The sequence below is a fragment of the Cucurbita maxima genome, unplaced genomic scaffold (genome assembly GCF_002738345.1).
Source record: "Cucurbita maxima cultivar Rimu unplaced genomic scaffold, Cmax_1.0 Cma_Scf00010, whole genome shotgun sequence".
Lineage (NCBI taxonomy): Eukaryota > Viridiplantae > Streptophyta > Magnoliopsida > Cucurbitales > Cucurbitaceae > Cucurbita > Cucurbita maxima.
The window spans coordinates 3850021-3866851 of NW_019272026.1; the positions used below are offsets into that span (position 1 = coordinate 3850021).

A 16831-nucleotide genomic window follows, 5' to 3' on the forward strand; every position below is an offset into this window, starting at 1 on the left:
GAGATTGTGACAGTTTTCAAGTCAAATTTTGATAGCAATAGTGGAAAATAATGCAACAGCAACCCAAAGATGGATAGATATTATAGTTGTCACTTGAATTCAACAACAAATTCAAGTCATTGGGGTTTGTTTTCATGAAGTAAAAGAAGAAGAAAAAAGAAAAAAGCAGCAACTTCATTGATCAGTCCTTCATGCCATTCACATCAAACGCTTCAAACCCTGACCAAACAAACACCAAAACAATATCAAATCAAGATTCGTTCGAATCAAATTCGAGATCTTTGTCTATCTCGTGTATGAACTTTAAAACTTTTAAACGAACAAACATAAACTTATAATTTAATCTAGTTTTTCACGTTTACTTACATCATCTAGCTTCATTTGATTGCTGGTTTCCAACATCCGACCAAAAGGGAATACGAGGATAATGTGCCCACTGATCAAAATTGGAGATTTATAAGCAAATTTAAATTCATTTCATCCAAAATTTGTTTATTGTAAATTAAGCTTACGTTCTTGGCTGCAGTACTGAAAGCTTCCCTATGGCTAATCTCAGGATTATTAGCCTTAATCCTTTGGATTTCCTCTCTGAAACACAATTAAATCGCAATTAAGAACTGAAAATATAATGAATTTAGAAAAAATTTCAAAGTTGTGAAGGCTTTGGTTACTCACTTTATGAACTGATTATATGCAGATGGTACTCTCTGCTTCTTCTCGGGAGCTGAAAAAGGATAACAACAACTCATAAATTTTCATTTTTTTTTTAGAGATTTGCAAAGGAAAGTAAATGAAAGAACACTGACGTCGATTCACAACCCTCTCCTCTGCTGCCATTGTTGTGTTTGCTCGAATTTCCATCTTGTTGTTATTACATTTCGATGATGAAGAAGACGATCCAAAATCACCTTGAAAGTCAGGTCCGTTACAACTGTATAAGTTGTAATTTGGAACCTACAAATTTTCATATTCCAATTCAAGCATAGTACAACAAACATGTCAGAAAACTAAAAATCACCCCAGTATCATATTGTCCACTTTGAGCTTAAACTCCAATGGAGATGTAGTTTTTACTTATAACGCATGATCCTTCTCTAAATTAGCCAATGCGGGACTCTCTCCTAACCATCCAAGACTGTGAAATGATGTTTGATGAGTTCATAAAGCATATAACACCCAGATGACAGTTCAATATCCAAACAAATTCAAAAGGGGGTTTCAGATCTTGGCCATCTTTTCCTTTTTCTGTGAATGTTGGAACAGTAAATGACAAAAGAAACCTAGCTACCAATATAGGCTTCATACTAAAAAACTAAAAGAACCCTAAACCCAAAAGCACTTAAAACCTGAAAGAAGATGAAGAAGCTCAGTGGATAAAAGAGGAAAACAATGGGGGTTATGGCGGCTGAGTAGCTGTGGGAGGTAGCTAGGGTTTTGTGTGGTGTAAATAAAAATGAAAACTTTGAAGTGGGTTGTTTTAGTTTCAAGATTTTAGAATCTGGGTGACATCGAATTTCTCAAAAAGATGCAAAATTTGAAGCTTTTTCTTTTGAATTATAAGTTTAGGTTATTAGGGTTACCTGAACATCTTGCCAGGAAAGAGCCTGAAATGCAGCAGCCATATTCACGGACCACAGATTTGTGCAGTGCCCACATCGGACTGTCACAATATCAAACAAGCTACTGCATGGAACACTCACCTGCTCATCATCGTCATCGTCATCGTCATAATCATTCATAACCAAATTTACATGTAAAGCTTAAGTTGATAGAAATAGAAGGGTGTTTTTGTTTAGGGTTTTTTTAGATGGTTGCATGTTGTTTTGAAAATTGGAGTGAGATGTTCATTAGTGTTATCATCCCCCATTGAGCAAAGCAGGTGGGTTTTTTTTTTTCTTTTATGAGGTTTCAAAGAAAGAAAAGGCATTAATGAGTTGTGTTCATCATAAGTTTGAAACTCCAACCCAAAATTTCCCAAATTAATCTCTTCCCCTCACCCATTTCATCTAGAAAAACATTTGAATTGAGCATTTTCCATAAAGATCTAGAAAAAAAAAGATGAAAAGGAAGGGAATTTATGAGTACCGCAAGAACAATATTGCAAAAATTGCAAGGGATGTAGCAGAGCTGTTCGGGTGCAATATCGAGGCAGCTGGCCATGGGGTGATGGGTGGTGTTGTGTGAGGCAATGAATCAAACAGGAGTGTCCTTTTGGTGAAGAGGAGTAGGAAGAAGAAGAAGAAGAAGAAGAAGAAGAGTATGGAGAGAAAAAGGTGAAGAAAGTAAGAGAAGAAGCTCCAACAATAAATAGCTTTTATTCTCTCACTCACTGGATTCCCTCTTCTCTTCCTCATAATTGGATCATTCTATATCACGACACTCTAAAACTTTCACCTCCTTTTTCTACCCAATCTAACCTTTTATCTATATCTATATATATCTATCTATCTATATATATATATACCTTGCTTACTCAAAATTTGGGACCAAGAGGATGAATTCGGATGCAAAAGCTTAAGCTAATGTGTTCGGAAATGACATTTTTCGAAGTTTGAATATCGATACCTTTTGATTCGGGCGTGTTGTGTTGAGGATTGTTGAGTCCCACGTTGGCTAATAACGAGAATGATCATGGGTTTATAAGTAGACCATTGTAGTAACCAACAGCAAAGCCAACCAAGCTTATGCTTAGAGTGGATAATATTGTACTATTCAGAAGTCCGAGGTTCTTAACATGGTATCAAAGTCCATAGAATCTTCAAAACCTATTTTTAACATGTTATCAAAATCATGCCCTCGTAAAGTCAAAAGAATTTTCAAAATCTGTTTTTAACAGAATATCAAAGTCATGCTCTCTTATCTCAGTAAAATCAACCGAATCTTAAAAATATGTTCTTAACCTGCTATCTAACTTAGTAAAGACATATTTGAACCTTCAAACGTTCGACCTCGTAGTATAAGGTAGTTTTAGTTATTTCGAAATTGACTATTTATTTCTGTGTCAGAGGTGTTCTAGAAATGTTTATACAGTCGAGCTATCTAGTTGCTCCCTCATCAAAACTAGGAGAAAATTGAGCGGAAAGATCTTGATTCACGAGGAAGTTTATTATTTTTATTGAAACCCGATTTTGCCCTTTGAATAGGAATTTAATTTTTTCGTAAAGTTATATAACTTAACCATCACATTACTTTCTTGACATTTAAATCAAGAAATTAACAGCTTTTATTGTACGTAAGAATAATTGAAGCTTCAATTTCAATCCTTTTAATGCTTTCTACACTGTTTACTGTTTAATGTAACATTAAATTCATATCTAAACCTTATTTATGATTCATAATATTAATTGTCACTGCCACTGCCACACCTGTATTAACACATTGTAAAATTTAAGGTTTCTCAAGAACACATTAAATTAAACAAATTGGTTGTCCCACTTTTAATTTACTCCATGTTTTTCATTGAACGATTGATCGGTTAGTTCCCGATCGATATTCATACATACATATTTACTATTTCGATTATGTTTTCTTTTGTTTAGAACATAACGGGATTGACAATTTAATGTAAAAATTGCTTATTTTTTAAATGCTCTTATACGAAGGTTTGAGCGATAGTTTTGATAGCGAATACGGGCATTTTGACATGACTCGTATAAGGTTGAACCTTGTTCCTACATGACCCGATCAATTCAATTAGGCACTCACCATCTATTTTCATCGTTAACTCTTTAACCTTTTAGTTTTTTTTAGGCTTTGTAGTTGTTTATAATTCATATAATTAAATGAATATTATATTTTAGTTTGATTCCGACAAAAAACCCGAGTATATTTTTTAAAAGAATTTTTAATAATAAAATTAAAATGAATATTTTCACATGATTAAATAGCATGTTACATGTTATGTTTAAATATAACAATATGTATAGTTTGATCAATATTTGAGCACTATGCAAATCATGGAGTGTTCTTTTGTTTGTTTTTTTTTAAGAAAAATGTTGTTATTTAATATAAGAAATGTTTTATATTTTTTAATCATTTTAAAAGAGAGTTTTTTAATAATTATTATTTAAAAAAACGTGTGAATAAAATAATTTGTTTAATTAACACACGTTTAAAATGGTAAGTATTTATTTTATTATTTTTATAAATATTTTTTAAAATATTTATTAAATGAAATACTTTTAAAAAAACATCAAATCTTTTTAGCATATACTCTTATTAGCAACCACACGCGTCAAATAGTTATAAAAAAATGATATTCATGAATGATAAAATAAAATTTAATTGCATGCACTATATAGACATCATAAGTACATAGACATTATCGGTCTTAATAATTAGAAGAAGCCATCCCACCCGACGACGACCTTATTTTCCTACATCCCGTGCAACATGGTCCGCTGCAACATGGGAACATACCTACATATCTCGAGCATTCTTATATCGGTTGAAAAAGAGTACGAAACATTATTTATAAGGGTGTGGAAACCTCTCAGTAGTAGATGCGTTTTAAAATCGTAAGGCTGAGGAGAACATATAATGGGGTAGAGCTGACAATATTTGTTAGTAGTGGGTTTGAACTGCTACAAATAGTATCAGAGTCAGACATAGGGCGGTGTGCTAGTGAGGACGCTGGCCCCAAGAGAGGTGGATTGTGAGATCCCATATCAGGTGGAGAGAATAACGAAACATTTCTTTTAAGGGTGTGGAAATTTGTCTCTAGTAGACGCGTTTTAAAACTATGAAACTGACAGTGATACGTAACGGATCAAAGTGGACAATATCTACTAACGGTGAAGTTAGACTCGATGAATGTGGTTAACAAACGATTGTTGTAAGCTATCGAATGGGTAGTAGGAATGAATTCATTTAGGAAGTGGGTGGGAATGGATGAAGAGAGTTGGGTGCAAATTGGTGTGAACCAATTGGTATTAAAAAGAATTGAAAAGTACCTAACATATGTTGCGTACAATGGACCATTACCAGGAAAGTTTGATATTGCTTATCCCTCTCATGCCACCTTCTTCTTTGATTCAGCATACCCCTCTTCTTCCTTTTCCCTTTTTCTTTCTAATGTGTTCTTCCCTCTCATCGTATTCACGTGCATAGCCATGTGTCCAACTTCATACCTTCCTAATCTTTATAATTCATCCCGAGTAACGGATCAAAGTGAACAATATCAACTAGTGATCGACTTGAACTCTCATTAATGATATCAACAAGGACATTGATCTCTAAGTGGGTGGATTGTGAGATCACTCGTCGGTTGGAGAAGAGAACTAAACATTTCTCATAACAGTGTGGAAATCTGTCTCTAACAAACGTGTTTTAAAACTGTGAGACTAATAGTTATACATAACCGGTTAAAGAAGATAATATCTATTAGCGGTGGACTTGAGTTGTTTCTCTTTGTTTTAAATCAAGATCTCACTTTTATTTAGCATTTAAATCGAATATAAAATCAATATATGAAAAGATGGATATGAAGTTAGGTTTTTACCTGTTTCACTTTCTATACCCAACAAAAATCTCTCTCTTTCCCTCAAACCAAAAAGGTAGAAAATTTAACCAAATAAGAAGAAGCAAACAAGAACACAAATTTCAATGATGAAAAGCATATACTTTTTTTAAAAAAAAAATGATATATAGTCCCATAGAAACACTTTCAAGTGTGTGTGAGTGTATTGGTCATCGCATAGCCCACATTGAAGTACAGCAACAGCAGCAGCCTGAAGACCTACCTCTCTACCTCTAACCCTTAATTACTTTGATGATGTTAGTACTCAAAAAGTGAAGAACAGATATCAACATTTTCTTAATGGGTATTATTAAACGCACCACCTTTTCTTTCTGAGTAGCCCACAAAACAGCTTTCTTTTTTAGCTATTTGTGTCAAATTTTGAACCCTTTTTTACCCAACGCCACCCAGGCCTGCCCATGACATTCTCCCTCGCCTTCTTCAAAGGAATAGGTGTTGGAGATCAATCTCTATTCATCTCTCTCTCTCTCTCTCTCTCTCTCTCTCTCTCTCTCTCTCTCTCCTCTGTCCTCAAATTTAGAGGGTACTTTATATTTAAATCTCTGAGGCCTACATCAGGCTAGCTGTCCTTATCCAATGCTCAAACTGTACGGTGGTAAACCATTCTACAACTGGCTGCCTTTCAATTCTCCCTCTTCCCTTTCAAACCAAACTCTTTCCTCCTCCTTTCTTCCCCAAGTGTCTACCATGGGTTGAGGTACATTTGGTTGGAAAGCTCAAATATCAATGCATTATTAGTGGTTGTTGTTTGCTTTAACTCATTACGTATAGCCGTTAGTCTCACGGTTTTAAAACTCATCTATTATTGAAAAGTTTCACACGCTTATAATGAATGTTTCGTTTTCCTGTCTAACTGATGTGGGATCTCATTATCCACCACCTTTGGGGTCAGTTTGTAACAACTCAAACTCACCACTAGAATATATTGTTTGTTCTGACTCGTTATGTATAGTCATCAATTTCACAGTTTTAAAAAGTTTTTACTAGTGAGAGGTTTCCACACCTTTATAAAAAATTATTCATTTCAGACCCATATTATCCCAATTTTTAAGCTAGTAAGGTTAACTCAGACAAAAAAAAAATATCAACTAGCAAATCTGTAACAACTCAAGCCCATGATATTTGTCTGCTTTGTCATGTTAGGTTTCCACAACGTTATAGAGAGTGTTTCGTTCCTTTCTCTAACCGATATGGATCTCACAATCCACTCCATCGGAAACAAGCGTCCTCGCTTGCACACCACCTAGTGTATGACTCCGATACCATTTGTAACAACCCAAGCCTACCGCTAACAAATATTTTCTGCTTTGACCCATTACATATCGTCGTCAGCCTCATGAACGAGTCTACTAGAGATAAGTTTTCACACACTTATAAAAAAATGTTTTGTTTCCTTTTTCAACTGATGTGAAATCTCATACAATCGAATCGAATTTCTTCAATTTTTTAAAAATATAATCCAACTCAAACAGGAAAAAAAAAAATCAAACTTAATATTTACCATTTAGATCAAATAATCGAGGTTTAGTTGGATTATCAAGTAATATGAACACTAACTCGAGCAAATTCCAAAAGAGAGCAAGCATCTTGACCACACATAAATGCAAAGGCCATTGATGTGTCAAAGAACCTGGGTTTTGATAGCATATGGAATTACTTCATCAGTACGTCAAGTTTGAAGCATTATCACAAAAAGAAAAAGCACCCAAAAAAAAAAAAAAAATTTCAAACCCAACCCGACCCTTCATCGCCAAATCAAACCGAACCTAAAGCTGCCTATACCAATTTCACCAAATTATGAAACGCTCATTTCTTCCTTATAAATCCAACCATCCCTATCCTCTACCCTAATCTTATCATACCCTTCCATGTGACCTTGTCTCTTTCATTCACCTCGACCTTTCAAATCTTTTATTAAATTTTTTTGCCCATGAAGCTCGAGAAGCTCTCCACGTGGCACTTATTGGTATCGTTGATAAATTAGGTATACGTAATGGTATTATATAAGCCTAGACGATATCAAAATATACTCCGCTCAATGCAACCGTCACTATCTCATTAAAAAAAAAACAAAGAGAAAATCTAAAAATATTTAAAACTATATTGACATATTTCACAAGTTGTATTTATATAATAATAAGAACACCAAACAATTTTATGAATTGTGTGTTTTTATGAACGAAGATAACCAAGGTTGCTTTTGGGCCCTTTTAGAGCCCAGTGAAGCAGTCCCATGGCCCATAGTTAGTCGGCCCACTTTCTTTTTCGGCCCATTCGTAATACGATAAATTAAAATTTCCCTTTATTTACTAAATTATGAAAAACAATTGGAATAAAAGACTTAATTAACCATCATCAAATGTGATTTTCCTATCATTAAAAATGATTTTTAAAATTTTAAATTATATTTTAAATAATTTCAAACATGATAAAAGTATAAACCACGATTATTGGATACCCTTCAGCTTGGGCCCAATTCTGTATAACTAAATGGGCTTCAGTGGGCCCGTCTAAAAGCCCATATGTTAAACCCATCAATATAATGGGCCGTATTGTTTAATAAAAGGGTATTTACGTAATATACACAGAATAATGTTATCGTTATTATTATTATTATTTATGAATTAATAAATGGAAATTTGAGTTATTATTTTTCCCCAATAAAATTTATTTGTGGCTTGTTAAATAATAATTAATAATATTTCAGATTCCCTTTATTATTCTGCCTAATTATTTTGCCTTGAGTTTTCAATTACAAAATTTAAAAGATTAAAACGACATCGTTCAACTACTTGACGAGATTACCTTCAGTTGATTGGTTGAGGGACACGTGTCACTCAACCATAGTGCCGTCATGCTTCCAAGAACACTGTCTGTCTGTCTCTCGTAAGAGAAAATATTGGGATTGGGAATGAGAAAGAAGAATTTGTTGATCCATCCAACGGCTTATATGGGTCCGGAATTGGGACCCCAAAAGGCCCTTTTTTTATGCTTTTTAGGGGCCACAGCTTCATGAGTTATCCACAACAGATGGCTTTTGGTTGTAACACAGAGCGCCAGAGACGGCGAGAGCTCTGTCCTTTGGCCCCTTTTCCCTGCTTAGTGGGCATCTCTCTTTCCCCCCCCCCCCCCCCCCCCCCCCCCTTCTTTTCGACGATCCTTACTTGAACTGGGAAGTTGCAGAACATGGGGAGCATGATGGATGAGGGCCCTAAAGAGGACGTTCTGTTCATGGAATTGCCTGCTCCTCCTGGTTGGAACAAAAAGGTCTCCCCCATTTTTTGTCTGTCCCTTGCACTTTCATTTGCCCATTTCTTGTGCTGTGAATTTGCAGCCATTTCTGTGTTGGAATCTAAAGCTCGACTAGGCTTATACAGAGGGTAGGGCTAATGGGCATCCTTGGAACCGACCCTTCTTCTTAACTGTTTGAATTCTTATGCTTTGGGGTTACGGGTTTGGGTTTACCGTTTAGCGCTCGTTAGCCATTGAGATCCCATGTCAGTTGGAGAGTAAATCAGAGTCATACATCGATTCCATATCGGTTGAAGATGGGAACAAAACATTCTTTATAAAAGTGTAGAAACCTCTCCTTAACAAATACGTGTTAAAACCATGAGACTGACGGCGATATGTAACGGACGAAAGCAGACAATATCTGCTAACGGTGAGTTTGAGCGGTTATAAGCGGGTTATCTTTAGGGCTCTGTTTGAAAAAGTTGGGGTTCCCTTGTTTTGTTTATGCCTACTTTTTTTCTCACTTTTGAGGGAATGGTTGTTTGTTTTAGTGAGGTGTGTTGGGTTTTCAAACAACTTTGATTGATGTTAATGAGTTATGATTAAGTTGAGGGGAAAAATTCTTGGTTTATGTGCATTTCTTGGGCAAGTTAGATGGAATGAGTAAGAAAAATGAAGTGATTTTCAGAGATACATAGCAGAAGGCAGCTGGATGAGTACTTGAAATCACACCCTGCTAAGCTAATCCACTATCTTCTGAGTTTGATTGGGGTACTGCTGAAACACCACGAACATCTGCTAGAATTAGTGAGAAGGCTAAGGCAGCTCCCTCACCTCAAACTCAACGCCGCCCTAAGAAACGAACACGAACACGAACACGAGACAGATGCTAAAGATGCAGCAGATGTTGTCCTAGACAGTTTTGATAAGGCAGGAGTTCATAAGTTAGAAGCTGTTAAAGATGGGACCGATGTCGAGACCGGCCCCGCCCCCGCCTCGGCTGCTCGCGTGCCAGAAGAGGAATGGCGAATTGAAGATGTAACAAAGGAAAATCAATATTGAAACTTCAAGATGATGCAAAGGACACTACTTTCCCTGGGAAAAAAGGCAGTCATTCCGAAAGAAACAACGGTTGAAGTGCAAGGAAACATGTCTAAATTGGAACATGCTGAAGGTGGAAGAAGTACCAAAAGAGACCAAATTGGAACATGTTGAAAAGGTAGAAAATTGACAGAACTGGAGGTAGTGATATGAATCTGTGGAATTGATTTACATGTCTAGAACCGCTCTAAACTGGGAAGATATCTATGTTCGAACGCCGTTGACCCAGTTGCCCAATTACCCGATTCGTATGCTTAGACTTCTATGCAAGGATCATTGTTAGGATAGTCATTTGTATGTACCATTTCTGAATTGTTAATGATAGTTTAAATAAAATGCGGTTGGGTTGAGTTTAATTGTTCATTCAAAATTTTGAGTTCGTTGAGTTGGTGACCTCAACATCCAAAATAGATTTTACAACTCAATCATTTATTTTTCTAGCCGGATTGAATTGGCTAAGTTGTCGAATATTTTTAAGTGACCATGTGTTTACGAATATCAAATATTATTGTTCTTTATAATAATCTTAAAAGTAGGTTAGGCAAAGTTTGTGATAATTATTTTAAAAGTGGATTAAGTTTAAATTTAGTCATAATAATAATTGTGTTTGGTCAATTGAATAAATTAATTAAAAAAAGTTGGAACAAAAATATTTTATCACAAACAAACAAATCAAGAAGACGCATAAAGCTGTTGATTAAAGACAACAAATTAAGTATCATTTCTAAATATTAAGCTTGATTTTCAACTCTGTTTAAGAAATATTAAATTTTCTAATGACTATGTTGTAATAATTTTTGCTCTCGAATTCAATACTTGCAGTGACGCTTATCATTATTCGGTATAGGATCATCGCACCCAAGGCCCAAGAACAACTGGAGTTACTGCACAGCCGTCGCCATCTCAGGTCAAAATGGAGGTGATCGCCAATGGTAGCTCATCCCAAACCTTCCTAATTGGCGAGCAAAGCGCACGGGTTATTAGGTAAATTCTCATGATGTCGATTCCATTCTATTCAATGCTGACCAAAGTGGATGGAAGAAAGGTTCTCAGTTGTAGCATCAAGTGGTTGTGGAGGAAAGAGAGGGAGAGATTCCATCAAAACCCACATCCCAAACTTTAAACCCAGAAAGTAAAAACCCCATTTCACCTCCATTTTCGACCTCAATCCAAGATAATCCACAGAGTTCCCTGTAGATACAGTTCAGAGAGTAATTGGGGGGTGGGTGGGAATTTTTTGGGTTATGGCATGCCTAAGGATGAAGAAGAAGAAGCAGAGCGTTACAGATTTTGAGTTTGGGATTGATTTGGTCCATTCAATCACACCTATTAGCGAGCCTTGATTGAACTGATTTACTCATTTCTTCTTGTTCTTCTGCTTGTGTTCGTGGAAATGATGATCAACGCCCGCTTATACTTCTTTCTGCACTCGATTCCCTTACTGTTTCTTTTCTCCTTTCCGCCTGGTATTTGTTTTTCTTTCCCTGACTATCTTTTCGTGTTTAAATACAGAAGTGGGATTTATTGGTTGAACTTTGTGAGCTTTTTTTGCTTTTCTGTTCTGCAATTTGGTTCTTCTTGGCCTTCCTTGTATTGACTGCTGAAGCTTTAGACTTAACGATATCTGCGCCTCTGAAATATTGTTTGTTCTTTTAGCATAATCTACTAGTGTTTGTTACCAATAAGACATCTCTTTACAGTATTCTCAGCTATGTAAGCATGTCTTCAATGGCTTTGAATTGATATTATTCATTATATCCTTCATTGTTATGATTCTGCAGTGTTTCTAGTCAATGTCCTTTGGTTTTGATGCTCTAATTTTCATTATAGATCAAGTGATCCGCCGTGTGGATAGAGTGAGAAACGCCACAGGCTTTGTAGAGTTCTCTATGAAAGAGTTGAAGTGAATTCTATTAGGATTTCTGACTGGATTTTTAAGTAAATCTGTGAAATCCCACGTCCGTTGGAGAGGAGAACGAAACATTCTTTATAAGAATGTGGAAACCTCTCCCTAGCATACGCGTTTTAAAATTTTGAAGGGAAGCTCGGAAGGAAAAACTCCAAAAAGGATAATATTTGCTAGCGATGGGTTTGGGCTGTTATAAATGGTATCAGAGCTAGACATTGAGCGGTGTGCCAGCAAGGACGTTGGGCTCACAAGGGGTGGATTGTGAAATCCCACGTCAGTTGGAAAGGAGAACGAAGCATTCTTTTTAAGGGTGTGGAAACCTCTCCCTAGCAGACGTGTTTTAAAATCTTGAGAGGAAGTCTGGAAGAGAAACCCAAAAAGAATAATATCTACTCGTGGTGGGCTTGGACTGCTAGAAAATCTAGCATCTTTTAGTCCCGATATTGTCTATTGTTTGATGAAAATTATCTGTTTTCTGCAGCTTCGTTAACAATAGAAGCATTCACTGGGACTTATGGAATAAACTATGGACGAATAGCAAATAACATCCCTTCACCTGATAAAGTAGTGACTCTTCTTAGAGCTGCTAAGATAAAGAATGTTAGGATTTATGATGCTGATCACAGTGTTCTCAAGGCCTTCAGTGGGACAGGGCTAGAGCTTGTCATTAGCATTCCAAATGAATATCTGAAAGATATGAGTGCAAATGAAGATCATGCCTTGAACTGGGTTAAACAGAACGTGCAGCCCTTCCTTCCAGAGACCCTTATTCGTGGGATTGCTATAGGTAATGAAGTTTTGGGAGGGAGTGATTTTGAGTTATGGACAGTATTGTTGGGTGCAGCCAAAAATGTTCATAATGCTCTAAAGAAGCTCGGTTTAGATGATGGAATTCAGATCACTACAGCACATTCCCAAGCCGTGTTTTCTAATTCTTTTCCACCCTCCTCGTGTAAATTCAGAGAAAATGTTGCTCAGTATATGAAGCCTCTATTGCAGTTCTTCTCACAGATTGGCTCTCCTTTCTGTCTAAATGCATACCCATTTCTGGCCTACATGAGTGACCCGGAAAATATTGATATCAATTATGCTCTTTTTCTATCGACGAAAGGGATCGACGATCCTAAAACTCGCCTGCATTACGATAACATGCTCGATGCTCAGATTGATGCAGCTTACGCAGCGCTGGAAGATGCTGGATATAAAGATATGGAAGTCATAGTTACAGAAACAGGATGGGCTTCACGTGGAGATGACAATGAAGAAGCAGCTACAGTAGGTAATGCACGGACTTATAATTATAACTTGCGGAAACGGCTTGCCAAGAAGAAAGGAACTCCTCTTAGGCCAAAACATGTGGTGAAGGCTTATATCTTTGCATTGTTTAATGAGAATTTGAAGTGGGGGCCGACTTCTGAGAGAAACTATGGGCTTTTCAAGCCTGATGGGAGCATTGCTTATGATATTGGCTTTCAAGGACTTCAATCTTCATCTGCTTACGCATTACTTTCAACTATTAAGGTATGAAAGCCTTCCTCCTTGACTAAAAGGATTTAATGTTTATTGAAGTTGGCTTAAGATAATCTGCTAAAACTTGTGAGTTGATTAGATTGGAACATTCAGATGAAAATCTTTCTTTGTTTCTCTTACCTTTGGTCATTGCTTCAGGATATGATTTTCTGTCTCCCTTGTGAATGTAAGAAATGGGTATGGACCCTTTTGCATATTTTTCTGTTCGCTTCTTGAAAAAGTTTAAGATTCTACGTCGGTTGGAGAGGAGAACGAAACATTTCTTATAAGGGTGTGGAAACCTCTCCCTAGTAGATGCATTCTAAAAACTTTGAGGGGAAACCCAAAATGGAAAACTCAAAGAGGATAATATCTGCTAGCGGTGGGCTTAGGGCATTACAAATGATATCAGAGCCAGACATCGAGTGGTGTGCTAGGTAAGACGTTGGGCCTCTAAGGGAGGTGAATTGTGAGATCTCACATCACTTGGAGAGGGGAACGAAACATTTCTTATAAGGGTGTGGAAACCTCCCACATCAGTTGAAGAGGGGAACGGAACACTCCTTATAAGGGTGTGAAAACCTCTCCCTAGTAGATGCATTCTAAAACCTTTGAGGGGAAACCCAAAAGGGAAAACTCAAAGAGGATAATATCTGCTAGCGGTGGGCTTGGTGCATTACAAATGGTATTAAAGCCAGGCATCGTGCGGTGTGCTAGGTAGGACGTTGGGCCTCTAAGGGAGTGAATTGTGAGATATCACATCACTTAGAGAGGGGAACGAAGCATTCCTTAAAAGGGTGTGGAAACCTCCCATATTAGTTGGGAAGAGTGGAAATCTCTCCCTAGTAAATGCATTTTAAAAATCTTGAGTGAAAGCCTAAATAAGAAAATATCTTCTAGTGGTGGACTTAGGCTGTTACACATAGCCCAAAGAGAACCTTACCAACATGCTAACTGTAGGCTGATAGGCATTGTTTCTGTTCCAATAATGTCGTCTTCAAGCAGTATATATTCACTCAGTTTTTGCTCTTAAGACATCTGCTTAGTATCACCATAATATATATTCATTCAGTAGTTTCTGAGAAAGATGAGTTTTGATATACCTCTGCTTCTGTTCAAGATTGACCTGCCACTTGAGGCATCACTACATTTCTGTGGTGTCATAAATCATTCTTGCTTTTGTTCACTGATGCAGGAACATGGGGCTACAGGTTCTCATGAGCACCACATCTCAGTAGCAATAATATCAGCGGTAACTCTATTCCTATTCTTGCAACGATGTGTTTTATAAGTTCACCAATCATATGCAAAAAACTACCAAATACCATTGATTCTCCCAGCCTACATTCAAACGTTTCGATGCAGAGCATAAATTATACAGTTCATGGATTCTTGTTTTCATGAATGTACACTACAAAATTGCTGATGTATTTTTTTTAAAATCGTTCATAGCCAAATGTATATTGTGAATTATTAAAGAACTAAGGCTATCATTAGCTTTGTTATAGAGAATAAAGTTTAAATATGTTTCATGTTCGTTGTATATTCCGTGTAATTTAGGCATGTATCCTCTTGTCAAAGCATTGTTTGTCCTGTTTAGTTGACGGAGAAAAATTTCTCCCCACTGCCTCCACTCATTTCTCATTTAAATGGAGATTTTCTACCTCATTCGGTGTGAATCCCTATGAAGTGCCGACTACACGGGTTAAATGGACATCTTACTTGGTCTTTAAACTTGTAAAAGTAAAGTTTGGCTGGTTTAAATACATATTGAAGTCAACTCTTCAAACTAATGATTTGTTTGAATAAGGTATAAAATTGTCACATCATACATAATATATCATAATATAAATGTTGAGTAATTCCAAGCAAGAAACAATATTATAATACAAATGTTGGATATCAAATGGCACGTAGAAACGGCAAGCGTTCAAATGGCCACACTACATGTTTTATCTACAAGTTTTGTGATGTCCCACATTGGTTGGGGAGGAGAACAAATCACCATTTATAAAAATCACCCTTTATAAAGGTGTGGAAACCTTCTCCTAGCTGATGCGTTTTAAAGCCTTCTCAGTTGAATTTTCTATCATTTTTAAACTTTTTCGAGGTCCAAGGCGATTTTGGTTGGAACTGACCTCCAAACACCTTCTTTTTTAATTGGGCTCGTAACAAAACCTTCTCCGTGGGTGACACACTTGGTACGACGTAATAATCAATCATTCTAAGCACTTGAAAAACGACCCTTTTTGTTTGGTGCATTATTGGCAGCTTTCTCTGGATTTCTCTTAATCATCGTAGCTTAATTATTGTATTGTTTACTTCAAGATCATGCTTTAGAGCTAGCATGCAGTGTTTCATTAATATTAATAGTAAGTGATCAAAATGGGTGCATATTCTTCCTAAATTATCTTCATTTAGATAAGTTCAAAGAACCAGGGGCAATTTTGGTCAAAATGGGTGCATATTCAACAAACCAGGGGCATTTTGGTCAAAGAGCACGATCGAGTTAGATAAGTTCAAAGAAAATCAAACTAGAAAACGAATAAAATTGAGCCTGAGCGAGACTTAGCTTTTTAATAAATGGATCATGTCAAATGCACGACCCTAATTGGAGGAACCCAACTAATCTCATGGTAAGTTTGATTAACTTTTTATAATAAGTTTGATTAACGAAGAACGTGAACCATACAGATCAAGCTTATATGTATTCATCCTTATAATTCAATAGAAAATAAGTTTGTTCTCAAATCCAAAGCTAAGCTAAATTTGTTACACTTTCTCATATTTAATACCAGACACCAGAGTGTGTCAAACACCACATCGCAAAGACAAAATTGAGCTTTTACACCGTGAAATTAATGTTGTGCACCGAAAGCGGAACAAATGTACTCACAATACCAATGAACGGAATTACACAAAGAGACACCAAGATATTTACGTGGTTCGGAGAGAATAAGTTCTCCTACATTCGCGGGTAGCAACCAATCGCTAAAACAAAGCATTTTAAGTGAATACCTCACTATCACACTACAAAGACTCTCACTAATATGTCACTCAATAAATACCAATATCAAATGTGATATCAAATCCAGATATATATAACTAAACCCCCTGACTAAATTTAATTCAAAAAACCAAATCAAATCAAAACTTATAACAATTCAAACACCTATAACCAATGACCGTTTGATAATTCAAACACAGCGACCACCATAAACATTTAATGAACGTTGAGTAACCAATTTGAATTTAATATTATAATGATATTTATTTGTTTTTATTTATTTACTTTAAGATTCTGCATTTTTAAATCATTTTTGTGGAACACGTATTAATAAATTAATTAAGATATATTTAAATGGTTCAAATATTAAATTAAAGTTTATAAAGTAAGGAACATTTTTAGACGACTCTAAGTTCTATGGGTAGATTTGTTTGAAACGTGTGCAACACAAATTTCATTAGAATTAAATTGACCATAAAATCAATAATAAACTATTAAATTCAAAATTGGCAACTCATTTCCATCCATGCCC

At 36.1% G+C, this 16831-nt stretch overlaps 2 protein-coding genes across 2 annotated transcripts; one reads left to right on the forward strand and one right to left on the reverse strand.

The window, feature by feature from the left end:
- On the reverse strand, window positions 1-2430 carry LOC111485293 (axial regulator YABBY 5-like). Its single transcript, XM_023132119.1, has 7 exons — window positions 2086-2430; window positions 1581-1700; window positions 807-954; window positions 676-724; window positions 513-588; window positions 367-436; window positions 1-219 (listed from the first exon to the last, which is right to left on the reverse strand). The coding sequence occupies exons 1-6, from the start codon at window positions 2158-2160 to the stop codon at window positions 368-370; spliced, it is 537 nt and encodes a 178-aa protein (XP_022987887.1). The 5' UTR covers window positions 2161-2430; the 3' UTR covers window positions 1-219; window position 367.
- Window positions 2431-8568: 6138 nt separating this feature from the next.
- On the forward strand, window positions 8569-14828 carry LOC111485203 (glucan endo-1,3-beta-glucosidase 14-like). Its single transcript, XM_023131977.1, has 4 exons — window positions 8569-8806; window positions 10697-11340; window positions 12265-13304; window positions 14488-14828. Exons 2-4 carry the CDS (start codon window positions 11268-11270, stop codon window positions 14581-14583), a joined length of 1209 nt encoding a protein of 402 aa, XP_022987745.1. The 5' UTR covers window positions 8569-8806; window positions 10697-11267; the 3' UTR covers window positions 14584-14828.
- The last annotated feature ends 2003 nt before the right edge of the window (window positions 14829-16831 follow it).